The sequence below is a fragment of the Aotus nancymaae genome, unplaced genomic scaffold, assembly GCF_030222135.1.
Source record: "Aotus nancymaae isolate 86718 unplaced genomic scaffold, 86718_ANA_hifiasm-v0.15.2.pri h1tg000030l, whole genome shotgun sequence".
In the NCBI taxonomy this organism is placed as follows: Eukaryota; Metazoa; Chordata; class Mammalia; order Primates; family Aotidae; genus Aotus; species Aotus nancymaae.
The window spans coordinates 13,125,817-13,153,796 of NW_026988443.1; the positions used below are offsets into that span (position 1 = coordinate 13,125,817).

Genomic DNA, 27,980 nt, shown 5'->3' on the forward strand with positions numbered 1-27,980 from the left:
AAAAAAAAAAACAAGAAAAGAAAAAATAATTAACTTTTTTAAAAAGCCAAGGGAAAAAAACCCCAAATTCCACATAACCCTGACAGATTCAAACTATTACTGCTCACATGCCAGCTGAGAAAACAGAGGCTCAGAGAGGTTTGACGGTGGATCCATGGTCACACCGCCTGTGCAAGGTGAGCCTGGATAAGACACAGCATCCCTGACCCCAAGGCCACGTGCTTCATGCTCTGTTTCACTGCCTGCCTCTGAGTATTTTGGAGACTGTGCCTTCTACACTAAGGAGAAGTCAGCCTTGCACAAATGGGTTAAAGACGGGTCTCCGACTGCAAGGGGATGACTGGATGACTTTCCTGAAATAGATACGGGGCCTGTCTCGGCTCTCTGCCTATAGCACAAAGGCTCAGAAAGTGAACTGCCCACAGGCCCAGCCAGAGGCTTCTTGGAGTCCTGCTTATTCCAGTATCAGATCAAAAGCCATTGTTGGCCTTGGGCAAGTCACCTCGAAGCCCTTGGGCTGCCTCTATGCTCATCTGTCAAATGGGTAGGATTTGCCCAGCCTGGGCAGCCTGACCTATTTAAGTAAGATCAGAAGGACCAATGAGAATCTCATAGAAAAGTCAAAAAAAGAAGGCCAGGTGTTGTTCTGGTGATTCTTCTGGATTCTTCCTCACTAAACATTGGGAGAAGCTTTCCTTGTCTGTAATACCAAGAATCCTTGCTCTGTACTTCGTGGCAGGGCCCCGTCTCTAAATCTCAGTTCTCTCATCTGTGAAATGGGATGAGAGAATGTTAGAATCTGCTATTCAGGCTGCCTTAGCAGTGTGTGGCCCAGAAAAAAATCGTGAGTCAAATGGCAGCCATTATTATTGTTCTTGTCATTATTATTATTAATCCCAGAGGAGGATCTGCAGGGTTATGAAATCACCCACGTGGATTGAGGAACATTTTGCACAAACATCCCCAGCTATCAAAACACCTCAACAGCCCAGTGGTGGCGCTGTCAGCATTGCCAGGGGCTGTCTGGGGGTCATATACCAAAGCCACATTGCCGGTTTGACAGGGTGCCCAGTACCTGCCAAGGCACCCTCTTGTGCAGCCCAGAAGCAACAGGCCATCAACTTCCAGAAAGTTCCCAAGTCTCAGGGATTTCCAAGCAGAGGAACAGACAGATTGGCTGAGGTGGACTTCCTGGAGGCCTGCCTGGCTTTCCAAGTTTGAGATCCAGGGAGCAGCAGTGGCAGCCAGCTCTCAAAGGCTTACCGGTCCACCCCTCCTCCCTTGAGCCACCCCGCAGGCTGTACCCCCACGTTAAAGTCCTCACTGTCACCTTCAGCAAACTCTCCACCTGAAATCCCAGCCCCAAAAGAAGGAAGGAGGGGAGCCTCAGGGAGAGGCAGCCACCTACTTGGGTCTCTCGGTCGGTGCCGGTCAGGATACCCACAAGCAGGGGTTCAGCTGGGGGCTGTGACGTTCATCCCAAGCCCGAGTCGGTGCACGTACATGGAGAATTGGGAGAGCACCGGCCCAGCCACAAGCCCAGCTCCCGAGCCAGGGTGGCTCCAGTGGCAGAGGATCCACCAATCCTTCCTGCTTCTAATCAGATTGAGGGAATGTGCAAGGAACTGCAGAAGCGCCCCCAGGGAGGCCAGGTGGGACCAAAAGGCCGAAGTTGCTAGGGAAAGCTGAGCTGTTGCCTGCAGAGACCGGGTCGCTAGGCGACCATCTGCCCGCTACCGGGACCCTTGCGTCATCAGTAACCTGTGCCTCTGCAAAGCTGCCCAAGAGCATCCTTCCCCAGTCAGTGACAGCCCAGCTCTGCTTGCCCTGGGCCTCACCCCCTCTGGCCCTGGCCCTCTGATCACTCACTCGATCACTCGCTCGTCCCTTCCCAGGCCTGGAGCCCAAAAGCTCCCAGAGTTGAAAACTCTGGGTGAACATTTGTATAAAGACGTACATGCCTGCAGCATCTGCGGGGAACTCCAGATCCATGTGCCTGTGTGCAAGGCTGTCGTGTGGATGTGTGCACATGTGTACATGTGTACACGTGTGCACACACGTATGAACATGAGTGTGCTGCCTGTACTTATGCATATATGCAGGATGTGTGTGGATATAAGTGTGTGCATGCCTGTACATGCTGTGTGCATAACCCAGCATGTATGTCTGTCAGTGTGCTGGTGCATACATGTATAGTGCAGCTATGTATGTGTGTGCCCATGTGTACTGCATTCTGAGAACATGTGTATAGTTAGTGCATATGTGCACATGCCTGTATGTGAGCATAGTTGATCACTGGCCTTGAAAGGGTGTCTCAGCTCCAGAGCACTGTCAAATACAGGGTTTTTCTGGCCTGGGTGTTGGGTGTACGAGTTCAGCAAGGGAGCCACTCATAGCTATGCACTCCACACAGAGGCAGGGGGAGGGCAGAGGGCAAACAAGCTGCTCTAACGAAACCAGCAGCAGCTAAGTTCTTCACCTCGCAGGGACTGCATGGAAGCCCACAAGGCGGAATTAGGACAAGTCGGGAAGGGACAGAAGCTATAGGGAAGCAGGCTTAGTTTTGGTGTGAGAAATAATTTCACAAGTCAGAGAGGCATATGGATGAAATGGACAGTCTTTGAGAGGTTGTGAACTCTCCGTCACTGGAGGTAAGCAAGCAGAGGCTGTGTGGCCTCCTGTAAAAGATGGAAAGAGTCTATGTGAACTGAGTAAGTCAATGTGAACTGTGGACTAAAAGCAGATGACACTGAACAGGCTTCCAGCTCTGAAATCCTGTTTAACTATTTCCTGACTGGAACGAAAAGAGACCCTCTTAGGGGACAAGAACATCAGTGGCCGTTGATGGGGCACTCACCCCAGGCCTGGCCCTGATGAGCCCTCTGCAGGAGGCTTTTGTTATCCCCCATTTTACAGATGTAGAGGCAATCTGTACACCACCTGTCCCAGTCATTTCACTAACAGAAGCACAGTGGCATTGGCATTTCTGAGGCCCAAACCTGTGCTCCTGACACTCATGGTGCCATCCTGTCTCAGGCCATGGCCAGAGGGACAGGTCAGGGAGAAGGGGTGCAGGCCACAAGGTACCATGGTGGGCGGAGAGACAGGGACATAATGCCAGGGGACTGGAGCATGAACAGAGTAACTTACTATCACCTGATCCACCATAACAGCCTCCTCACTGTTCTCCCTGCCTCAGTCTTTCTCCAACATAGCTGCCAGATCATGCCACTCTCCTGCTCAAGAACCTTCAATGGCTCCCTATTGCCTTTGGGAAAACAAGTTCAAGGCTTTACAACCTGCTTTTGAGGCAGTACTTTTTTTTTTTTTTTCTTTTTAAGTAGAGATAGGGTTTTGCTATATCGGCTAGGCTGGTCTCGATCTCTTGGCTTCAAGTGATCCAACTGCCCGGCCTCCCAGAGTGCTGGGATTACAGACGTGAGCCACCACACCCAGCTGACCTTCCTGAAACACTAACTTGTCTTCTGGGCCCCACACTCTTCTTGTCTCCTCCCTGCTCACTGGCTCCTCCTTCTCAGTTGTTTTTGCTTCCTCATCTCCCCATGAGCCTCCCTCTATCCACACTCACTCCCTAAGCATCTCGAGCCCTACAGTTTTCAGTGCCACCTACATGCCCAGAATCCCAATGTCACATCTCCAGGGCCACCTCTCTCTGGCCTAACTCCAGGCACAGGTGTGTCCAGCTGCCTGCTGTTCATCCCTCTGTTACCTGATCTCGTTTTTAACTTTGATTTTAACTCAACTCTTCTGTGTGTTTAACGTTGAAATCTATGGATATGGGTGGACGATCGACCGTTCCTGAGCAGTAGAGCAGAACCCAAGACGTTCCCAGAAGGCATCAAAGGCAACCACGGCAGAGGCATATGGAGGGGAGGCAGCCTTGGGTTTGTGAATAACAGGGGAGAACTGGGAGCCCACTGCGTATATCCATTCATACATCCATCCATGCAGTCAACTAACATTCATTTGGTGCTTACTGTGTACCAGGCACTGTTCTAGGCTCTGGGGACATGGCAGTGAAAGCCACAGACAAAAGTCCGAGCCCTCTTAGAGGCTGCATTGTAGTGTGTGTGTCTGTAGGGGGAGGTGGAGTGGTGGGTAATATGATTCCCAGGTCACTATGAGCACAGCAGGGGACCTCAGCTTCTCCCAGCCTCACACAGCACAGAACAACAGATAGTAGCTCCCTTGAGCAGCAGAGAGTGCCCAGACCCCAGGAGTTCAGCCCACCCCAGCCCCAGGGCCATCCCCAGCCAGGTGGGGAAATCACTTACTCAGTCACTTCCTCCTGCTTCTCCTCCTCCTCCTCTTCCTCTTCCTCCTCATCTTTCTCCTCTTCAATCCGGGACAGCTCCCTGAGTTGGGGTTAGAGGCAGGAGGTGAGCTCACCTGAAGCTGCCCCCCAGTATACCCGCTGCCCCATTTTCCTTAGGATGTCCCATGATTCCCGAGCTCAGACCTCGACCCTCCAACCAAGGCTCAGCCTGGGGAGCCCCAGCTGAGCAACCCTCTCCTCTGCATGAGGGGACTGTCCCAGCCACTGTGCTAGTGGTGACCGTAGGTCAGCCTCTGATCCTCTCTGGGCCTCAGTTTCCCCATTAGCTACGTAAGTTATGGGCTTCAGAACACGAGACCTCCCACTGTCACCAAGCATCTCTAGTAGGAAGAAAGATTGCGACATCCCTATGGAAGGCGATTTGCAAATCATAACCACAATTCCACATTCCCATGACCACTGACCCAGCAATTCCCCTCTAGAACTCTCCTGCAGATGTTATCACACACGTGCAAAGACATGCATACAAAAGTGCCTGTTTTGGGAGGTAGTTTTGTATGCAGGGAGCCTGTTGCAGAATTGTTCATGATAAGAAAATTTTGGAAACAACCTAAATGTCCATCAAGAGTGAACAGGTTTAATAAATTATGGTACAGCCATACGATGGCATACTATGCAGCATTGGAAAATGAAGATGCTCTCTATATCCTGAATGTGAAAAGACCTCAAGGTATATTGCTGAATGAATATAGCAAGGTACAGATAGGTACATGTGATGTGCTACCTTCTGTACAAAAAAAAGAAAAAAAAGGAGGGAGATGCGAGCTTGCATATGCCCAGACCGTCTCTGGAGTGGCACATAGGAACCTGGTAGCTTGTGTACCCGTGGGAGAAGGATGGGTATAAGGCAGGGGGAAGCAGGCTTGGTTCCTGCTCTGTGCCTTTGTATAGCTTTGAGATAAGGGGCTGCGTGCTTGGTACCTTCTCAAACAATAACTAACTTTTTGGGATCTTCTCAGACTCCTCACCTGGGCGTCTTCTCCACGGCTTTGTTCTCTTCTTCATAAGCTGGAACCACCTCTGTACTCTGCAGGCTGGTACTGACATCCTGGCAGGCATCCTCACAGTGCGGTTCAACCTCCTCTAGGACTAGGTCGGGCTCCACTTGCCCTCCGGGAAGGATGCTGACTGCAAGGAACACAGGAAGAGCTGTCTGTGGGATGTGCAGGAGCATAGGCTTGGGCCTCCAAGTCCCAGGGAGCCCACGGTGAGCCCCGGCTGTTGCCAGCAGTGCATCTGTGTTTAGTTGTGCAGTGGGGAGATGGCACTTTCCATTTGCAGCGAGACCAGATCAGTGTTCAGGTGATGGGTTGAACCCTGTGCTCATTCACTCTGTCTCCATTATTTTCCCCTCTTTCCTCTTGAGACAGAGCTTTGATGATGGTTGATCTTGTTTGCTTCTCACTGGGGCCTCCTTAAAGATTTGTGGGCCGGGCACAGTGGCTCACGCTGTAATCCCAGCACTTTGGGAGGCTGAGGCAGGCAGATCACCTGAGGTCAGGAGATTGAGACCATCCTGGCCAACATGGTAGAAACCCAGTTTCTACTAAAAAATACAAAAATTAGCTGGGTGTGGTGGCGTGTGCTTGTAGTCCCAGCTACTCGGGAGGCTGAGGCAGGAGAATCGCTTGAACCAGGGACTCAGAGGTTGCAGTGAGCCGAGATCGCATCACTGCACTACAGCCTGGTGACAGAGCGAGACGCCGTCTCAAAAAAAAAAAAAAGAAAGAAAGAAAAGATTTGTGCAGAGGCAGAAACAATGCTTCACAGCATCACAGGGATGCCAAAAGGCCCAGGTTCAGGGTCCACCTGGCCACATCCAGGTACAGTGGTCCGGATTGTCCTGAGGGAAGCAGAGAGAGCTTGCCCCCTCCCTGCTCTGTAGATGCCACCCTCTGGTGACAGCATGCACATATGCCTGGCATTTGCTTCTGAGAGTCCTTCCCTTCCTCCTGGGCCTAGAAGAAATTCAACTTTCTCATGGGGGTGGCCCCACCTTCAGATGGGAGTCTGTAATTTTCAACATTTCTTTACTTACCCTGGTCCTTGACAACAAAAACACCCTGGGCCTGTGAGCTTGGCAGATGCTCAAAGGGAGTACGGGGGCGTCTCGTCAGAAACCTAAGACTACCCCCAGGCAGGTGTCAGGGACAAAGGACAATGCTTGGATACCAGGTGTCCCCAAAAAGCTCCAGGGGTCTTGGTGGCCCTCAGCCAAACATGAATTAGTAATAGTGACTGTTGTCGAGACGGGGTCTTGCTCTGTCGCCCAGGCTGGAATGCATTGGTGCAATCATGGCTCACTGCAGCCTCCACCTCCCAGGCTTAAGCAATCCTCCCGCCTCAGCCTTCTGAGTAACTGGGACTACAGGCATGTGCCACCATCCCCAGGTGGCAGTAACGGTGACTTTAAATGGAAGCTGGCCTCAAGTCTTAGCCTGAGACTTTGGCTGTTATTACTCATGATGTTGCATAACAACAGTAATAGTACCAGCAGCTGCATTTTCTAGCACTTCCTATGTGCCAGGCCCTGTGCCGAGTGACTTACATGGAATAACTCGATTAGTCCCCACATCAACTTTTCAAGCTTATAATTAGCATCCCCATTTTTATTTTCCCTCATATATTTTACTCCCCATTTTAGATGAGCAAACTGAGACACAGATAAACACCTCCTTTTATGGGGTGCTTCCCATGTGCCGGGCATGGAGCTCCCAACTTCTAGGTACAGATATTATCCCTGTCTCACAGATGAGGTGCTGCCTGCCCTCTAGGGGAGCCCCAAGCGCATCCCGACCTAGCTGTTTCCATGGTGGCTTCTGGCTCCTCTGGCCCTGCAAACATCCCCGGGGTTTGGCCAGGGAGGCTCCTCCAAGTGTGACCCTGAATCCGGTGGTGGGGCGCATTATCCACGTCAGTCTGTGCTGCTGTCCAGCAGTGGTACAGTGCCTCCACTCTGGGCAGCCCCTTGGGGTACAAGTTTCTGCCCAGACATAGCAGGGAACATCCAGGGAACCGAACGCCTTGCCTATCAGCACGTGAGCTTTCACAGAAGCCCCAAAGGGCAGGAACAGTACTCTCCCCCTTTTAAGAGACCCAGCTCAGAGAGGCTGAGTGTCTTGTCCCAGGCCACACAGGAAGGTGGAGGCAGAGCCAGGTCGCCTGACTCCTGTTTTCGCAGTGCACCGTCCCTGGAGATAAATGTGCCCGTGAGCACCTCGCCGGCATCAGCGGCCATCCGTAAGAATTGATGTTGCCTTGGCTTCCACACTTGCTTTCCCTTCCATTAACCTTTTCTTTTTAGGTCATGTTTTAGTGAGTGGGCGTTTTACAAGCATTTCCTCTTTTTTTTTTGTTTTTGTTTTTGTTTTGAGACAGAGTCCCGCTGCAACACCCAGGCTGGAGTGCAGTGGTGCGATCTTGGCTCACTGCACCCTCTACCTCCCGGGTTCAAGCGATTCTCCTGCCTCAGCCTCCCAAGTAGCTGGGATTACAGGCACCCGCCTCCACACTCAGCTAATTTTTGTATTTTTAGTAGAAACAGGGTAACCATATTGGCCAGGCAGGTCTAACTCCTGACCTCGTGATCCACCCACCTTAGCCTCCCAAAGTGCTGGGATTACAGGAGTGAGCCACCATGCCCGGCCTCATTTCCTCTGCAGCAGGCTTGCAAGGCGTGTCCTATACTGTTCTCATTTTACAGCTAAAAGTTCTGCAGCTCTGAGAGGAGGACGGTGCCCAAGGTCACTGAGCTGGAAGGGGAGGGATGGGGTATGCTGCCACACAGCCCAGGAGGCCCCCAGGAGGCCTGGCACAGGAGCCGCTGGCCCACCCCTGGAACTCTGCAGGTGTCTGATTCATAGCTCGCCCAGCTTCTCCTCAGCCCTACCCAGGTGCCCAGGAGCTATGGGTGCTCCAGTTCCCATGGAAACTGCCACTCCACCCTGGCACACCACCTCCTGGTCAGTTGCCTCTCTGCCCTCAGGGCTATCAAATGAGGTTCTGACCCCTGCCAGTGAAGTCAACAGCCTCATGTGGGAAGGAGCCCCTGCTTCCAGGATCAGCAGGCAGGAGCCTGGGCACGTGGGTTCTAGGCTAAGGCCCCCACCTGGACCCCTGGGTCTCTGTCAAAGCCTGAGCCCTAACTCCAAACCTCCATCCTTTCTGGCAGGACTGGATCCTGATACCTCCTTTCCTGCCTCTCCCTGGTCCAGGCTCACATCTCCTCCCACCTGGCCCAAAGCACTAACCTCTCACTGGGTGTTTCGCAAAGTTGGTCCCATCCTCTCCCCCATCGTCGGAATCATCTGAAGAGGCAGATACTTCTCAAAAAAGCAGATTCTTCCATAACCATTGCTTGGTCGTCAAAAAAAAAAAGACAGATTCCCAGCTTCCCGTACTTTGAATCAGAAAGTCTGGGGTAGGACATTCTTCATGGTTGGCCCCAGGTGTTTTGGAGGGGGCCCTAATTTGATTGCTTTCCCTGTCTCCAATGCTTGCTCAGCCCCAGAGTCATCTTTCTGGAGTCACTCCCCTGCTCAATCACCTTCAATGGCTCCCCATTGCCTATAGCCTAGTCTCCTAAAGTCAGGCCCCAGCTTCTCTAGTTTTAGCTTCTATATTAAGGAAGCTGGGCTCCAGATTAGCCGAAGTCCCACCACTCTCTGTATACCACACTTCATTAGTTCTACTGGGATCGCCACACCTCATCACCAGTTCACGACCTCAGGGATCTCAAACAAAGGCCTGTCCAGCCAGGGCAATGATGTATACAAATGAAGGGGCAGGTGCCACCTTTCTGCAGGTGCCAGCAGCTGCTCGGACTATCCTCATAAGCACAGTGAGCACAGTGTGGGCCCATTACAGCCAGGTCTACCCAGTTTCTGAGAGAAGCCAGATCTTTTCATGTAAAGCTACCTGATTTTTAAATGTTGGCAACCAATTCTAATTTTTAAAATCTCTCCATGGCCCAAACAAAGACACGTGCAGGCCAGCTGGGAGCCAGGACCCCTGGCTCAAGACCCCTGGCTAAGTCCTCCCCTCCTGCAACCCAATACCCCAAGCCAAGGCCTATTCAGTCCGCCCATGTTTAAAACTGAAACCCTTCTTTTAGCTTTATCCTAAGCAATAATATCATGCAATCACAGGTTTGATGTGCTCATTTATGCTCTTTTAATGTTAATGAAAATATTTGCTGCTGCTCACTGGTGTCCCCAAACCTTGGAAGGAGAGAGCATGGCCAGGCCTAGGGAGAAACCTCTCTGGGAAAAACTGTATCCTGTCAAGATGCTGACTGTGCCAGGTACCACACTGGGGACTGTGCACACATCCTCTCAAAGAGATGCTCAATACCGAGTCCTCCATCTACGGGACTTTTTTTTTTTTTTTCATTAATTAAAAAAAGGGTTTTTTAGGCTGCACACGGTGGCTCACACCTGTAATCCCAGCACTTTGGGAGGCCAAGGCAGGTGGATCACCTGAGGTCAGGAGTTCGAGACCAGGGTGGCCAACATGGTAAAACCCTGTCTCTACTAAAAATACAAAAAATTAGCTGGACATAGTGGTGTGTGCCTGTAGTCCCAGCTACTCAGGAGGCTGAGGCAGGAGAATCACTTGAACTCGGGAGGCAGAGGTTGCAGTGAGCCAAGATCGTGTCACTGTACTGCAGCCTGGGCTACAAGAGTGAAACTCAGTCTCAAAAAAAAAAAAGGTTTTTTTAGACACAGGGTCTCACTGTGCTGCCCACAGTGGTCTCAAACTTCTGGGCTCAAGCAATCCTCCTGCGTCAGCCTCCCAAAGTGCTGGGATTACAGGCGTGAGCCACCACGCCCAGCTATGGGGCTTTTCCACAGCCCTCTGGGGGTAGTCCTCCCGCTATCTAGCCTAAATCTCAAAGGCTGCCCATGGCTGGCCTTCTCCTTGTTCTGGTCTGGGAGGCTCTGGGTCTGGTGCAGGTGAGTCTGGCTCCCCTTGTTCTGCCTGGGAGTGTGTGGAGAGGGAGGGGTTCGCTGTTGAAATAGGGTGGGGTGTCAGTGGCCACCTCCCCCCCGAAGGTCTTCTCTTCAGGACATCCTTCTTTCCTTCCTTCCATCCATCCATGTGTCCATCTGAGCTCTCCCAGATTCCCTTCTCCCTTGTTTCAGGGGCCTCCAGCTCCCATCACCCCTGAAACAAAGGAGAAGACAGGGTGGGTGGCTGGGTGGACAGGCGGAGGGAATGAATGAGTGGATGAGTGAATGGATGGGGAGGGTAAGGGACACATATCCCCCAGCCCCTCAGAGTCTCCCCATGAACTGGGACGTGAGTGGAATAGTGTCTCCCAAAAAGATAATTCCACGTCCTAACCCCATTACCTGTGAATGTGACCTCATTTGGAAATAGCTTCTTTGCGGGTGTGATTAAGTTAAGAATCTCAAAGTGAGATCATCCCGGATTTAGGATGGGCCCTAAATCCAATGACTGATGTCCTTATGAAAGAACCGAGAGCAGGGGCTTGGCACACACAGACATGGAGGTAAAGGCTGTGTAGAGATGGAGGCAGGGACTGGAGGATGGCCAGAAGCCAAGGACCACAAGTGGCCACCAGGAGCAAGGAGAGGGGCACAGGCATGTCTCGCTCAGAGCCCCAGGAGGAGCCAACCCTGCCACGGCCTTGATCCTGGACTTCTGGCTCCTGAACTGTGGTAGAATCAGTGTCTGCTGTTAGCTGCCTGGTGTGTGCACATCTGTTATGGAGGCCCTAGAAGATGAAACCAAGCCAGCTCCCCGCCCTGTCCTCAAGAGCCAGCCCCCATGGCCACCCAGCGTCCACCCAGCATCCACCCATAACCCACATGCTCTGGGAACTGCAGGGAGGCCCTGGCCACAGCTGGTGGGGAATCCTGCCTCCTTCCAGAGGGGAAGAGAAGAAGGTTCTGGTGCTCCGTCCTCAGATGCAGACCGCCTGAGGGTTCTCTGCCCCAAGGAAATGTTTTTGGTTTCTTTCAGCTGCTGCTGCCAGGCCAGGTGGACTCGATTTGCTCTGCAACCTGGGGCAGGTGCTTTTGGTTCTCTGAGCTCTGCCCTCTGCCTGCCCCAGCAGCCATGAGGGTCTCTGCTCTGCCGCCCCAGGTTGGCCATAAGTGTCCATGAGAGACTGAGCATGCCCTGCTCTGAGATAGGCCAGCTCTCCTCCTCATATCACTGCCATGGTTACCATCAACCCTAACGCCCCCCACGTCTCTGCATCAGACTTGAGCTCCACAGTCCAATGGCCTATGTGTGCTCCAGGTCATGGCAGCCACCCCCAGCTTCAGGGCACTCATGGAGACCACCATCAGCCTAGTGGGACTGGGGCTGGACACAGCCTTGCAGACACAGGGCAGAGCTCAGAGCCCTGGGACACCCTGAGGCCTGGAACAGAGGCTGCCACCACCCACAGCCTGCTGAACTCTGCTCACTGAACTCTGCTCACTACAAAAACCCATCACAGGGCTGGCACATAGTAGGCTGTCCTTAACTATGTATTGAATGAATGAAGGAGTGAAGGAATGAATGAATGCCTGTCCACTGCATGCCTCTCTGGAGGCCATGAAGTGAAGAAAGAACAGTTCCTGCCCCAGCCCCTTCCTGGTCTCAGTCCTCATCCCAGATTCCTGGCTCAGGGCTAAGATAAAGGGCATCACATGCCTCCCCAATCCAGCTGCAGGTGAGGGGGACCCCGCAGCTCAAGGGAACTGGAGGCTGTGGGGCCTGGTTCCCCCAGGGAGACCCCATGCTTCTCCCTTCAGTTTGGCCAAACCCATTTTCCCAGCTGCGAGGGGATGGGAGAAGCTCTCTGGGCAGTACCAGCAGGAAGGTGAGCTCATCTGACTTGGCCCTGGGACTGTTTTCTTGGGATAGAAGCTGGAAGCCAGGCTCCGGGGGCCCCCAGCCACCGTCTGGCTCTGGGCCGGCTCTGGCTCCCAGGCCAGGCTGACCAGAGGCGGGGCCTGCAGAGCATAGAGCTCTCTCAGCTCCAGCCCAGGAGACCCGAACGGCCCTGTATGAGTCCATGTCTGACCAGGGACAGCCCCCCTGCCCACATACAGTCAGACCCAAGGACACCTAGCAACCCTGCCTAACATGCACACAGGGACCCAGTCATGTGTCACTTACTGGTCTGCACGTTACACGTCCCAGGGGAGTCAGGCTCCTGCATGGAGAGAAAAAGGAAAAATCCTCACCAGCCTCCCTGTTTCAGCCACCCCTTCCAGCACGTGCATGACCTCGACCCACCTCTCTGGGCCTCAGTTGTCCCATGGAATGGAGAAGAGAGTCCCTGCTGTGCCCAGGGCCAGGGAAGGAGTTGAGGTTGGGGAGGGGGTTTGAGAGCTGGAGCCTTGGTTCAAGTGAAGCAAGATGGGGGTGACCCCAGACAGCCACAGCAGTGCCACCTGCTCAGAGGAGCCAGGAGGAGCACTTGAGCGACACAAAGGCCCAGGACCTGGCTGGGTCTTCCTTTCTCTGGGGCCTAGACAGCTTTATTTACAAAACCCTTTACCTGCATTCTCACAGCCCCGGGTATGAGAATGTCGGTAAAGAGTTCTGTAAACAAAGACCATTGCTCCACTGGGACAACTGAGGTTCTGAGAGGGCCAGGGCCGAGGCCACACAGCCAGGAGAGAGATCAGACCTCCCACCAGCCAGTTCCAGGTGCTTCTAGAAAGACGTCCTACTGCAGCCAAGGAAACAAGGGCCAGGTTCCTGGTTCTTGGGGAGGGAGAGGTAGGGGTGACAGAGCCCCGGCCACTCATGTTGGAGCCCTATATCATGAAAGCACACACTTCTTCCCGGAATCTGGGGATCTCTCATCTCTGGACCTTTGCACATGCTTGGAGGCCACCTCCACTTTCCCAGAAGCCTTCCCTGATGCTCCCAGGAGGCTCCACCTCTGCGCCCCATGTCCTCTCTGCTCCCCCATGGAAGTGCCTCCCCTACTGACTGAACCCCTGGCAGGCCAGGCTGGGCCAGCACATCTCAGCCCTGTGGCCACCATGCCTCAGAGAGTATGGGTACTGAACATGGGCCATGCAGACAGGAAGGCTGGGGGAGCGGGGCTCCTGCTACAGGGTCCCTTCTTCCTGCTGTGCCTTCATACCCCAGGGACACAGGCCAACTATCCTCCTCCTTACCTGAGTTCCCAAGAGCCCTCCCACCACCACCAGGGCCCCACTCCATGTGCCCAGCACTGACCTGTTCCCCTGTTTTCCCGTGTAGCACTGGCTGCGGCAAGGCCATCTCCAGCCTGTGCAGGACCCATGCCACCAGCCTGCAGGTGAGAGAGAGCGTGCTGTGTCGAGGTGGGAAGGCTCGTGGGGACACTGAGGCTGGAGTCAGCTCGTTTCCAAGGCAGAAAACAAGCCTATCAGCCGGGCACAGTGGCTCACCCCTGTAATCCCAGCACTTTGGGAGGCCAAAGCGGGGGGATCACAAGGTCAAGAGACTGAGACCATCCTGGCCAACATGGTGAAACCCTGTCTCTACTAAAAATACAAAATAGTAGCTGGGCATGGTGGCGCACGCCTGTAGTCCCAGCTACTCCAGAGGCTGAGGCAAGATAATCACTTGAACCTGGGAGGCGGAAATTGCAGTGAGCTGAGCCGAGATCACACCACTGCCCTCTAACCTGGTGACAGAGCAAGAATCCATGTGGAAAAAAAAAAAAAAGAGAAAAACAAGCCTGCCAAAAGGCAGAGCCTGCCAGGAGCCAGAGCCCAGGTCTCCAGCCCTGAAGACCATTTTCCCCCTCTCCACCCTCCCTAAGTGAGCCTCTGGCTACTGTTTGGGCCCCACAAACAGCTCAGGTTCCCCCCACCCTCCCACCTGCCCCCAGAAGTGGGTGTATTTTGGGCGTCTCACACATGGCATGTGGTAACACCTGTCCTGATTTCCTTCTCTCTTTCCTTCCTTCCCTTCTTTTTTCTTCCTTCTTTCTTGCTTGAATTGGTGGCCCAAGCTAGTGTAATCATAGCTCACTCCTGTCTCAGCCTCCTGAGTAGCTGGGACTACAGGCACATGCCACCATGCCCAGCTATTTTTTTTTTTTTTGTAGAGATGAAGTCTTGCTATGTTGCCCAGGTTGGTCTCAAACTCCTGCCTCCACGGCTTCCCAAATTACTGGAATTACAGGCATGAGCCACTGCATCCAGCCTGTATCCTATTTTATTTGTTTATTTGTTTTTTGAGACGGAATTTCACTCTTGTTGCCCAAGCTGGAGTGCAGTGGTGTGAGTCGCGTGATCTCAACTCACTGCAATCCACCTCTGGGTTCAAGCAATTCTCCTGCCTCAGTTTCCTGAGTAGCTGAGATTACAGGCACGTGTCACCACACCCAGCTAATTTTTTTGTATTTTTAGTAGAGACGGGGTTTCATCATGTGCCAGGCTGGTCTCGAACTCCTGACCTCATGTGATCTGCCCACCTCGGCCTCCCAAACTGCTGGGATTACAGGCGTTAAGCCACTGTGCCCGGCCTCTGTATCCCATTTTAAATACCTGTTTCCTTTGGCCCGAAACTCCATTTCCACTGATTTATCCTCCAGATTTACTTGTGCGTGAACCCAATGAGGCATGCATGGGCTATTGATTGTGGCAAGAGTGGAAACAAATGTGAATGTCCACTGAGCGGTTAAATAGTGGAAACAAATGTGAATGTCCACTGAGCGGTTAAATGAAAACTGGTGCATCCATTTAATGGAGTGCTTGCAGCTTTAAAGAAAGAATGCAGTAAGACCCGTGTGGATAAAACCACCTCTAAGACACATTTTTCAGGTTAAGAAAAAAAAAAAGAAAAGAAAAAGAAAAGAAAAGCAAGCCAGGCGGGGTGCCAAGGCGGTCAGATCGTTTGAGGTCAGGAGTTCAAGGCAAGCCTGGTCAACATAGTGAAACCCTGTCTCTTTTAAAAATACAAAAGTTAGCTGGGCGGGGCGGCCCACACCTGTAGTCCCAGTCTACTCAGGAGGATGAGGCAGGAGAATCACTTGAACCTGGAGGAAGAGGTTGCAGTGAGCAGAGATCGTGCCACTGCACTCCAGCCTGGGAGAAAGAGCAAGACTCAGTCTCAAAAAAAAAAAAAAAAAAAAAAAGTAAAGTGTAGAAGAGTATTATAGGTTGCTCCTGTCAGGTGTGTGTTGAAGAAAAAAAAAGTACCCAAAGCTTGAAAGCATAGAAAATGTGGGAAAGGGCATGAAGCTGATGTGGTGCCTTGGGAAGGGGCCTGCACACATCCAGTTGAATTTTCTTCCAGGTTTTGTGGAGGTTGGGTGTTGGGCAGGCACACGGTACTCACCTGCTCCCCAGTGGGAGGTACCGCATTGAGGGTGGCTCACCTGGCAGCGTCCCTTTGTGGAGGGAGGGAGGAGGCCTGGGCCTGGGAGCCGGGCTGGGGCTCTGGAGCCAGCACCTCCTTGGGTTCCTCCTTGGGTTCTTCCTTGGGTTCCTCCTTGGGCTGCTGGGGGCTTGGCGTGGGCAGGGAGGGGATCTCCTGAACCTGCAGCTTGGGCCCCGTTTCCTGGGGCCGTCCTGGAGGCGCTAAGCAGCAAAGAAAGCAGGAGCTAGAGACGCCACTACGGGGCTTCCTCTGACCTCGCAAGGGCACAGAGGCCAGATTCAAGGTACTAACTGATTGGGGAGCTTTTTGGGATCACCCCACCCATCCCTACCCTCAAAGAGACCAGAAAGACATGGGAACTGAGACCCAGAAAGGAGAAAGGACTTGTCCAAGACCTCACAAGTCTGTTCCGAGACTCTGGCTTCCCAGCCTGGACTGGGGAGGGGAATCTGGTGTTCCCCACAACAGCCTGCTCCTGGCAAGCCCTGAACCCCATCCTAGCCTGAGTGGGGGCTAAGGGACTACGGGAGATCCTCCAGGGCCCAGTTAACCCCCGAGCCCAGCCCGTGACCATCCCAGGAAGCCCCCTCCTGAGCTCCCCTCCCTGTACCTGGGTCTGAGGCAGCACCTGTGGCACTTTCAGCCTCCTCTCTCCAGACCTGGGTGACAAACAGGGTTCAAGGTCATGGACCATAGCAAGCTCTGTGCACTCCCCCCACCCCCACTCCTTCTCCTGAATCCTCGCCCCCTCTCACAGTCACTCCTCCCCGTCAAGAACTCTCTGAGGGGGGCATCACCCCCTCCTGAGTTCCTCGGGGGGGGGGGGGGGGGGTGGGGACAGTCTGCAGGAGGAGGCAGGCCCTCCTGGGGCCCCAGAAGCCCCCCAAGTACTCAACTCCCTGCCCCTCCCTTCCTTGGCTCACCTCGGAGGATGTGGGGGGCTGAGGCAGCACTCTCTCCAGATTCCGCTCCAGCCACAGCAGCAGCCGAGGCCCGAGCCTGCGGAGGGGCCGGTGGTCAGCAGAGCGCCCTGAGGGAACGGGCCAGCGCACTACCTAACAGCCCACCTCAGGACACAGTCTCCATGCCCTCCACCCCTGGTGGGGAAATCCTGCCAGCCTTCAATTCTGAGCCAGGGCTGGACCAGGCTCTGGAACCTGGGGCAGCAGGGGATGGGCAAGAGCCCCTGAGGGGCTTGAGGACCTGAGTGAGTACAGCCCTGGGACTCCCTGTGCTGGGACAGACAGGGCTGGCTGCACGGGAGTGTGACCTGTGCCATCACTCAAGGCCTTATCCTTCAAATAACCTGTTTTTGGTTACGTAGTCTGCTGTCACAGTCTGAAAACATTTTAAATTTTTTTAAGGGACCTACGTTTGCATTTGCCCTGGGCCCCACAATTATTGGCTGGTCCCAAAGTCAAGCGTTGGATCCCAAATCCATCTGGCCTCCAGGAAACCCCACTCTTCAGAGAAGCACCATGTTCCCAGGACAACCAGTACCCCTAAGTATGGCCAAAAGAAGGCTGGTGAGTCTTCTAGGCTCCCTCCTCCTAAACTGCACTAATGGTCCCAGGAATCAGCTGAGTATGTCTCAGAAGGAAGTAGAGGGCCAAAAGACACACAGAGAGAGCTGCAGCAATGAATGAATGGATAGATGGAGTGTGTCGTTATGTATATATGTGTATTCATTCATGCATTCATTTGTTCCATGTGTGCTCAGTCCTCATTCTGTGGCAGGTGCTGTGCTGAGTGCCAAGGGTTCATCAGTGACCAGGACAAAAGTCCCTGTCCTCAAGGAGCCAACAGTCTAATGAATGAATGAGCGAAGGAATGAATGAATAGGATGAATGGAGATGAATCTATGACTGGATTTCCAGCAGAAATTACAAACTGGGCCGGGTGTGGTGGCTCATGCCTGTAATCCCAGCACTTTGGGAGGCCAAGGCGGGTGGATCATGAGGTCAGGAGATCGAGACCAGCCTTGCCAACATGGTGAAACCATGTCTCTACTAAAATACAAAAAATTAGCTGGGCGTGATGGCGCGTGCCTGTAGTCCCAGCCACTTGGAAAGCTGAGGCAGGGGAATCGCTTTAACCCGGGAGGCAGAGGTTTCAGTGAGCAGAGATCACGCCACTACACTCCCGTCTCTACTGAAAATACAAAAATTAGCTGGGCATGGTGGCACGCGCCTGTAATCCCAGCTACTCGGGAGGCTGAGGCAGGAGAATTGCTTGAACCCAGGAGGCAGAGGTTGCGGCGAGCTGTGATTGCACCATTGCACTCCACCCTGGGTAACAAGAGCAAAACTCCGTCTCAAAAAAAAAAGTTAAAAAGAAAGAAAGAAAAAGAAATTACAAACTGGAAACTTCAGGCTTACTTTGGGGGGTCTACAGTGTGCTGAAAACTTCTTGACTAAAAATTGAGGGTTTTACATAAAAAGCTAGACTTCTAGCTTCTCTAGAAAACCTAGAGAATCTGGCCACAGAGGCCCTGCAGACTGCAAGGCAGAAGCAGCTGAAACTGAGCAGGGCCCCTTTTCGGGGCTCCCTACCTCCCCTCTTTGCCATAGTCCCCCCACCAGCCTGCCACCCTTACTGATGGGGCAGCCACCCCTCCCCAAGTCAGCTCTGAGGAGTTGGATGTCAGCCTGGGCACCCTGATGTCCTCCACAGTGGTCCAAGCCCTGCTTCCAGTTTCCACACAGAGCCTATCTACATGAAGCCCACGTGTGAGGAGCTCATCCCTGCCCCTCCCTATTCTCGGAGGGTGGCCCCACCCAGGGACCTCCCACTCACCCCTGGGAGCACCCAGGGACCTCCCACCACAAACCATGAGCAGCACACGGTCCACTGTCCCCATCCTATGGCAGGAAACTGGCCCAGAGGAGACAGGGGGCATGTCCAAGGTCACCCCCTGAGGTGGTAACAGATCCTGCTCCTGAACCCAAGGCCCTATTCCTCCCACCACACACATACAGACGACAGTGACACTCAGGGACAGGGAATCACCTAGTGTCCTGGGTCTCGAGGGCCTTATTGGGTTCATCTGTGCACCCTGCAGGGTCAAAAAATACAGAAAGGCAGTCAGCAGCGGAAGACCTGCCCCAGGCCCCTGGGCAACCTGGAGTGGACACCGAGAGCCCAACTCAACCACAGGTTCAAACACAGGGTCAGTCAGATGAGATGCTCTGGCCTGGGCACAGGCTCCCCAGGGGTGGGGCCCATCCCAGCAGCTCCATAGCCCCACAGCCCCTCAGCCCCACTGCTGAAAAGCCATCCTGCCCCTTGGTCTTACCTGTGTCCCCAGTGCTGCCATGACCCAGGATCTGCCAAGGACAGACAGTCAGACATTGGCATGGAGCCCAAGGGCAGCCTCCTCCCCACAGCCCCTCCCTGACCCGGCCCCTTCAGCCTCCAGCCCCAGCAGTACCTGAGCCGGGTCCTCCTTGGTGCTGTGGACAGGCTGTGGGACCACCTTCTCCACGCCCTTCATGAGCCAGCTCAGCACTCTGCGGCTGGGACTGGGATGGATAGAGACACCAACCCACCCTCAACTTCCCCTAGCTCTAGCTCCCCACTGACCCAAGGGCAGTCCAGTGTCCTAAAGAACTTGGCTTGAATCCTAAACCACCGTCTCCTCACTGTGAGACTTTAGACACATCACCTCCCCCAGAAGCTCCATGACCTTCTCTGAAAAATGAGGGATGCTGATGCTTCTTCATGAGGCCAGGCAGACCGGGTGCCGTTCGGAGCCCACCCCCATGGGATGCTCAGGGCAGAGCAGCTGACTTTCCTCTCTTCCTGCCTCCCCCACTGTCCTGCTCTGAGCACACATCGTGCTCCAGAAGGGCCAAGGTTTGCTGCGGTGTATGCTGTGGCAGAGGCTGAGCAGCCTGAATGTGAAGGTCACGGCCTCCCTGCCTGAGGCCAACCCAGCCCCAGCCATGCTCAGGTTCCAAGCACCATAGGTCTGAAAAGTATAAGTCAACTGGGAGATTGCATGCAAAAACCTGGATTTCTGGCTTCTCTGGGAAAAGCAGAAGCTCTGACCCCATTGGACCTGCGGCTCACCAGAGCACTGAGAAACGTCCGGCCCCCTGGACAGGGGAGCTCATTATGCAGCTCTGACCCAGTTTCTCTTGATCACATTGCTCATGTGGCCCAGGAGAACCCCCTCCACCTGAAGCTCGCTTCAGCCAATTCCCAGGATGTCCCAGGGCTTTGCCCAGAATGACGGCAGAGCTGAGCTCAGTGTCCAACCCCACCCCAATCCCCAGGGCTCCCTAGCAGGGAGTGGAGTTAGGGGGGTGGGCTGGCCCTGAAGAGAGGGGAGGGTGGTGAAGTACCTGTTCATTTCTGAAAAATCAGCGCCCTGGGCCTGGAGGGATATGGTGGAAGTAAGGGCAGCCTCCTTGGTCTCTGGAAAAGAATCCCTCATCCTTCAGACCTGAGGACTCAGAGAGACCCATCTCTACCTTCTTGGGGAGATCAAGTCAGAGGAGAGGAGGGAGCCCCCCGAGGTCAGAAAGCCAGGCTCCAGCTCAGCTCAGCTGAAGTCTCCAGGAGCCCAACCTTAGCTTCTCTGAGCCTCAGTTTCCTCATCTATGAAATGGGTAAGCCAGCCTTGTGGGCTTTGTGAGGCTCCCAGGGGAGAATGTGCCCCCCCTGCCCTACCAGCCGGGCTTCTGCACTCACCCTGAGGGTTTGGGTGTGCCACAGCCACTTCCTCCTCCTTGAATGACTCTTCGGGGCGCTAGAGGGTTCAAACAGGACAAGGTAAGCCCTAGGTGAGATCAGCCTGGTTTGGACAGGTGCAGCCCCTGATTCTCCCTCAGGGGATTCCTGCCCCACAAAAGACTGAATGACTCTCTTCTCAGGATCATCCCTGTACATCTGGTGGCCTTACCTTCTCCTTCTGGCCCAAACTTTCCATTCCTCCCTAGTAGCCAGGTGGAGTTTGGCCTCTGCCATCTGCCTTTCACCTGCCTCTGCAGTCACACCTCTTGCTACCATGTGCACAAATGTGTATGTACAAACAAACATACATGTGCATACACAGACACAAATGTGTGCAGACTCTCATGCACATGCATACATAGTCATAATATGAGCATATATACACATACATATGCATACATACGGTGGCACACAAGTGCCAACATGCATATATACACACATGCACAAACAAAAATAAGTGCATGCACACACACGTACAGACAAAAACATATGTACATATACATTTGAACATGCATATGCATACATGCCCCAATACACATATATATGCATGCAGTAGTATGCAAACATGCATATACATGCATGCATGCAGGCAGACACACACATGCCTGTACTTGCCCGTGTACAGACACACAACATGTGCATATGCATAGATATATTGCATATGTATACAGGTGCAGAAATATGTGTATACACATGCTCAGTCACACACATGTGCATACACAGATTTCTGCATCTAAACATACATGAACATACGTGCACAGAAAAAATGTGTATATATACACATGTGGAGACAGGCAAATATGTGTACATACACATACACATGACATATTCACAGATGCTCAAATGTGCATACACATAGAAATACATGAGTACACACATACTCAGAAATATGTATACACATACATACACATATACAACTAGCATGTCACAGGAGCACATGGAATCGCAGACATACTAATACATATATACACATACATAAACATGTGTGCAAACACATGCACATGCATTCACATACATATGCATGTTCACATACATTGACATGCACACCCAATTTGCAAATACACATGTACACACACCGACATACCAAGGGTACACTACACACACACGTGGATCTACATGTATATGCATGTAACACATACACATGCATATGACATCTTATACCTCAACACACCCTGTTTCCTAAACACACCTTGCACTTCTCTAGTAATGGCCTCGCCTCTGCCAGGAATGGCCAGCCTCTCCATCTCCCTGGGTTAAAATTCTGATCCACCCTCTGAGTCTAAGAAGCTCTCCCCCACCAGCCTCCGATCTCCAAAGTTAAGATGACTCTCCCTCTTCTGAGCTCCCATGGTTTGGTCTGACATGCTTATTTGGCCAAGAAGTGTACGGGTGAGGCCAGTGTTGGAGCTCACCATGTTCCCTCCTCCCCACCTGTGTCTCTCGGCAGAATGAACTGGCTGGGTTCTTGTCTGTTGACCCGCTCTGGGCAATGCCTATTCATCTTTATGCTTTCAGCACTGAGCACAGGCCCTGGCATCAATTAGAAGCTAAATCAAATCTGTCGAATTGAGCTGCTGAATTAGTTGTCATCCAGCTCCTGAATGGATGGATTGCAGAACTGGTAAGTTGGGATTTGCCCAAAGGAAAAGTTCTGGAGAAAGTTTCTGGAGAAAGTGTGGTGCATGGACCAGTGCCAGTCTGCAAACTGGTAACAGTCCGTGATGATTAAGCAGTTTGCACCAGAATGTTTATCGATGCACTGCTTCCTTCATTGAGAAAGTCTTGGTACAAAACAAATAGCAACTAAACTAATCAGTGTACTTAGCTACATAGTAGATTCACATTCTGGTGCAAACTGCTTAATCATGATGGACTAGCAATCATCAGTTCATGCACTGGCTCCTGTGAGTACCTCTGTTATGAATGCTAGAGGCTGGCAAAATATGGCCTGAGAGCCAAATCCAGGCTGTTGCTTGTTTTTGTAAATAAAATTTTATTGGAACCCAGCTATGCTCATTCGTTCATGCATTACCTATATCTGTTTTCACACTATAATGGCAGAGTTGAGTAATTAACAGAGATAACATCACCCACAAAGCCTAAAACATTTACTATTTAGCATTTTACAGAAAATGTTAGCCTTGAGCAAGCCCAATCCACTGTCTGAACGTGAGTTTTCTAATTTGAACAAGTGTGGGACGCTGTGTCCCTCACTTTTCCTTCTGGCGCCCACCTTTTCTGCTGTAGAAGGTCCCTGGAGAGGAAGTGGCCCAAACTGGGAAGACCCCGAGCAGCGAGGCAGGCCTGCCCCTCCTCCCCCTCCCCCTCTCACCATGGACTCGGACTCTGCCTCGGCCTTCTCGGGGTTCTGCTCTGGTTCCACCTCCGCCTCCAGCTCTGGCTCTGGTTCCACTTTCTCTTCCTCCTGCATCTTGGTCTTCCGAGGAGACTCTGGGGGCTGAGGCAGCACCCTCTGGACCCAGCCAAACATCCTGATGCCTGTAAAAGACAGAGTCCTTGATCCTCCCCGGAGCACTCACGGTTGCTCCCGCCGCTTATGGGCCACTCTTGTGAGCTGCACATTTCCTTTTCCTTCGTCAACTTTAAAAATATTTCAGCTGGCTGGGCATGGTGGCTCACACCTAAAATCCCAGCACTTTGGGAAGCCAAGGCGGGTGGATCACGTGGTCAGGAGTTCAAGATCAGCATGGCCAACATGGCAAAACCGTGTCTCTACTAAAAATACAAAAATTAGCCAGATGTGGTAGCGGGCTCCTGTGATCCCAGCTACTCAGGAGGCTGAGGCAGGAGAATCGCTTGAACCCGGGAGGCAGAGGTTGCAGTGAGCTGAGGTCATGCCAATGCACTGCAGCCTGGGTGACAAGAGCAAGACTCTGTCTCAAAAACAAACAAACAAACAAAAATTTGGCTTGCTGCGGTTACTCACGCCTGTAATCCCAGCACTTTGGGAGGCTGAGGCAGGTGGATCACTTGTGGTCAGGAGTTCCAGACCAGCCTGGCCAACATGGGAAAACCCCATTTCTACTAAAAATACAAAAATTAGCTGGGCATGGTGGCGAGTTCCTGTAATCCAAGCGACTCTGGAGGCTGAGACATGAGAACTGCTTGAATCCAGGAGGCGGAAGTTGCAGTGAGTCAAAACCGTGCCACTGCACTCCAGCCCAGGTGACAGAGTGAGATGCCGTCTCAATAATAATAAGTGTAACATACTCAGAACAGTGACTGGCATATGCCAAAGGCTTAATAAATGTTGGCTATGGGGCCGGGCACAGTGGCTCATGCCTGTAATCCTAGCACTTTGGGAGGCCAAGGAGGGTGGATCACAAGGTCAGCAGTTCAAGACAAGCCTGGCCAAGATGATGAAATCCCGTCTCTACTAAAAACACAAAAATTAGCCAGGCATGGTGGCACATGCCTATAACACCAGCTACTCAGGAGGCTGAGGCAGAGAACTGCTTAAACCCGGGAGGCAGAGGTTGCAGTGAGCCGAGATCAGGCCACTGCACTCCAGCCTGGGTGTCGCAGTGAGACTCTGTCTCAAAAATAAATAAATAAATAAATAAATAAATGTTGGCTATGACTATTACATGATATCAAATAAAAACACTAATTGTGTAATATCATGTACTGCATAATCTCATTATAAGTAAAAATATTCATTATGAGTAATATAGGAGTGGAAAATTTAAGATAAAATTAACCTATATTCATAATTTTTTAATTTTTAAGATAAAATAGGCTGGGTGCAGTGGCTCATGCCTGTTATGCTAGCACTTTGGGAGGCCAAGATGGGAGGGTCACTTGAGCTCACGAGTCCAAGACTTTCTTGGTCAACATAGCAAGCTCCTGTCTCTATTTAAAAAGAAAAAAAAAAAAAAAAGCCTGGTGTGGTGGTGTGCACCTGTAGTCCCAGCTACTCAGGAGGCTGAGTCAGGGGGTTGAGGCTCCAGTGATCACGCCACTGCACCTCTGCCTGGATGACAAAGCAAGATCCTGTCTCAAAAAAGGAGAAAAAAATGGGCCTGGCATGGTCACTCACACCTGTACACCCAGCACTTTGAAAGGCCAAGGCAGGAGGATCACCTGAGGTCAGGAGTTCAAGACTAGCCTAGCCAACCATACGGTGAAACCCCATTTCTACAAAACATTAAAAAAATTAGCTGGGTGTGGTGGCATGCACTTGTAATCACAGCTACTCCGCAGGCTGAGGCAGGAGAATCACTTGAACCCAGTAGGCAGAGGTTGCAGTGAGCCGAGATCATACCACTGCATTCCAACCTGGGCAACAGAGTGAGACTCCTTCTAAAAAATAATAAGAAGAAGACCAGGCACGGTGGCTCACACTTGTAATCCCAGCCCTTTAGGAGGCCAAGTCAGGCAGATCGCTTGAGCTTAGGAGTTCAAGACCACCCTGGGCAACTTGATGAAATCCTGTCTCTACCAAAAATTAAAAAATCAGCCCAGCATGGCAGCACACACCTGTAGTGCCAGTTACTCGGGAGGCTGAGGCACAAGAATCATTGGAGCCCAAAATGTGTAGATTGCAGTCAGCCAAGGTCGAGCCATTGCCCTCCAGCCTAAATGACGGAGCAAGACGGTCTCAAAAATAAAATAAAATGCTTCTAGTGCTAAATTTTTTAAAAAGAAAGAGAAAGATACTACGCCAGGTAAACCTTTTTTCACGGTTTACTGTGTTATTTCAGTCCTGCCTTATACAGGTTGTTTCCGGTTGATTTCTCTTTGGGGAATGGGGAGCCCCAGGCCTTATGACCGAACTCCTGCAGGATGGCCTGGCCAATGGGCAGCATGCAGGTCGGTGTGCTAACTCCTACCCCTGGACGTGCCCTTGCCCCACGTGAGTGTGCCCCACCACTCTCCCAGCCGTGAGCAACCCGGGCGTCGGCAGAGTGTCTGTATGTCCCTCTCTTCCAAGGAGTCTGGCCCCAGCTGAAGAGGCCAGCCCAGGCCCAGGATCCTTGCCCCCAGCCCAGCTCCCCAGAGCCTGTGGCTGTGCTGCCGGCCTTCTACTCACAGCCCTGACCTCTGTTCCCACTCTGGCATCAGCAGCCTAGCCTGTCCCATGAGAAGCCATGGTGGGAACAGAGCTCTGAGTGTCAGATTCCCCGGCTCAGCCTCCCAAAAAGTGCACTTGGCCCTGACATGACCCCTCTGGTCTTCCATTTCCCTGAAAGTCGGGGCGCAGACACAGTGTCTTCCCAGGTGGGGGCTGCTGGAGCTCTCATGTTGGGATGGCAGATTTCACTGACCCAAGCCAACCCCAGGCAGCCCTGAGAGCCAGGGCTGAGCTAAGTGCATTCTACCCACGATCATATTCATCCTCATCCTCACCACCACACCCCACCCTTGCACTCAGTAAAATAAGAATTTTCATTATGAAGTACAGAAAGGTCAACGGAATCGCCCGAAGCAGCACAGCCAGCAGTGGCCGAGCTGAGTTTACACTCGGGTCTGCCCGATTCCAGGTGCCCCACATCTATTCCCAGGAGGTCGTGGCATTTACCGAGTGTCAGCCTCTTCTGCGGGCCAGGCCTGCAGATGCTTCCCAGCGGGCAACAATTCTGGCTTGCATTTCTAAACCTTCTGGAAATGACTAACAAAGCCTCCCCATCCCCCACGTTTCTTTTTCCTCCTAAATGAGGAGTGTCCCTGCTGACTGCACTTTGATGAGGGAGGCTCCGGTGGGAAGGGGGACCCATGAGTGGCAGCTCAGGGAGCTATGATGTTGCCCCACCAGCATTTTCAGAATCTTCTGGAGAGCTGGTGAAAATACAGATTCCTAGTTCCCCCAAGCCTTCCTGAGGGACCTAGGAATTTGCATTCCACAAGCTTTCCTGAAAATTCTGATGCACGCTAAAGTCTGAGCTCCAGAGGAGAGAGGGAAGCCACAGGTTTCCTGCCGTGCCAGTTTGGTCCTGCCTAAATGCCTTGCTTGAGGGAGAACATGGGGATCCCCTCAGGGGTCCCACTGAGCCTCTATCTCCTCCTGAGTTACCTGCTCAGATGCCAGCCACCAGTCAGGAATTGCCTTCTCGCTGCCACTCCTAGCTGGCCCCTCAGACACAAGGAAGATTAATTGGCAGTAGCTGGGCCGTGTGCAAAGGATTAGCAGGTGCTGAATGGGGGCGGGGGAGAAAAGAGGCTGTTGATGCCCAGGGAACCAGCAGCCCCACCACCTCCCGGTGTCCAGCAAGTATGTGGGCCCTAGGGAAGGGCCCCTGCATGGCCCAGGTCTGGAGCACCATGAGTTGCCAGGGGACCTGCCTGGGTTACCAGGAGCCTGGCTTCCCACACACCTTGGCCAAGACACAGAGTGGCTGGTGGGAGAATGACAGCCTAGAGTTCCCATGCGATGCCTGGAGACTCCTCAGGGTGGCAGGGGCTTGTCAATTCCCACCCAGTGGTGGCAAGAGGCGTACCGCAACTCTCCAGCCTCAAGGCCAGGACTCGGGCAGAGAACATTCTCTCTGGCTTAGAGTCTTCTCTGGGCAGGGTCTCAGCAGCCGTGCTTCAGGCTCTGCCAGAAAGGCTGTGTCCCAGGGCTGGGCCTGGAGGGTGGATCAAGGCCTGGCAGATGACTGGGCGTCTGACCTGCCCTGTGAACTGAGGCTGGAAACTAGAAGGGATACAGAGATCTAGGAGGAGAGGGTGCAAGGGACAGGGCCCAAGGAAGGGGCGCTCAGTGTGGTGCCACTGAGGGATATTTGGCAAAGGGGCAGGACTTGGCTTAATTATCTGCACCATTTCTAGAGTTTTTCCTTTCCTTTTCCTTTCTTTTCCTTTTTTTTGGGGGGGGTGGGGGAGCACAGTCTCTCTCTGTCACTCAGGCTAAGTGCAGTGGTACAATCATGGCTCATTGCAGCCTCAACCTCTCAGCCTTAAGTGATCCTCCCACCTCACCACCTCAGCCTTCTGAGTAACAGACTACATGTGTGCTGCCATGCCAGGCAAATGGCTAATTTTTATTTTTATTTTTTAGAAACAGGGGCCTCGCTATGTTGCCCAGGCTGGTCTCAAACTCCTGGATGCAAGCAATCCCCCTGCCTCAGCCTCCCACAGTGTTGGGATTACAGATGCGAGCCACTGCACCTGGCCTAGACGTCTTCCTCTGTGCCTGGCAGTGTGCCAGTCCTGGCACACAGAGCAAGACAGACATAGGCCCTGTCTTCATGGAGCTTACATTTCAATGCGGGAGATTCCTGACAAATAAAGAGATATTGCAAATGATGCTAAGTGCCGTAAAAGAAACAAACAGGGCAGAGGCGTGTGTTGTGGAGGGCAGTGGGGGCAGGTAGGCAGGTCGCTATGACGAGGTAGATGTATTTTTGAGCTGAGATATGAAAAGCAAGAAACACTCCGCTGTGAAAAGAGCTGGGTGAACGGTGCTCCAGGCCAAGGACACTGCAAGGAGAAAGCTTCCAAGGCTGGAATGAGCCTTGAGGAGCAGAATGCAGCCCGGGGGTCCTGGAGCTTAGTGGGTGCAGAGGAGGGTGGTGGG

At 52.7% G+C, this 27,980-nt stretch overlaps 1 protein-coding gene across 2 annotated transcripts; it reads right to left on the minus strand.

The window, feature by feature from the left end:
• LOC105714020 (cyclic nucleotide-gated cation channel beta-1-like) lies at positions 1-26,554 on the minus strand. Of its 2 annotated transcripts, XM_012447854.2 has the most exons (14): positions 26,478-26,554; positions 22,776-22,942; positions 20,402-20,459; positions 20,053-20,125; positions 19,137-19,227; positions 19,002-19,032; positions 18,716-18,761; positions 16,630-16,705; positions 16,317-16,365; positions 15,705-15,906; positions 13,571-13,646; positions 12,494-12,530; positions 5,326-5,485; positions 1-4,376 (listed from the first exon to the last, which is right to left on the minus strand). In XM_012447854.2, exons 2-14 carry the CDS (start codon positions 22,932-22,934, stop codon positions 4,292-4,294), a joined length of 1,143 nt encoding a protein of 380 aa, XP_012303277.2. In that variant the 5' UTR covers positions 22,935-22,942; positions 26,478-26,554; the 3' UTR covers positions 1-4,291. The 2 variants fall into 2 exon arrangements, with proteins under 2 accessions (XP_012303277.2, XP_012303278.2); XM_012447855.2 differs by lacking the exons at positions 1-4,376; positions 5,326-5,485 and adding an exon at positions 9,506-10,522.
• Between the last annotated feature and the right edge of the window lie 1,426 nt (positions 26,555-27,980).

Coding starts and splice junctions, on each gene's coding strand:
- LOC105714020 (XM_012447854.2), bottom strand. CDS start 22,934: ATGTTTGGCTGGGTCCAGAGGGTGCTGCCTCAGCCCCCAGAGTCTCCT. Junction 19,033..19,136: donor CCAAGGAGGACCCGGCTCAG/GTACTGCTGGGG, acceptor TGTCCTTGGCAG/ATCCTGGGTCATGGCAGCAC. Junction 15,907..16,316: donor AGGTGCTGCCTCAGACCCAG/GTACAGGGAGGG, acceptor TTTGCTGCTTAG/CGCCTCCAGGACGGCCCCAG.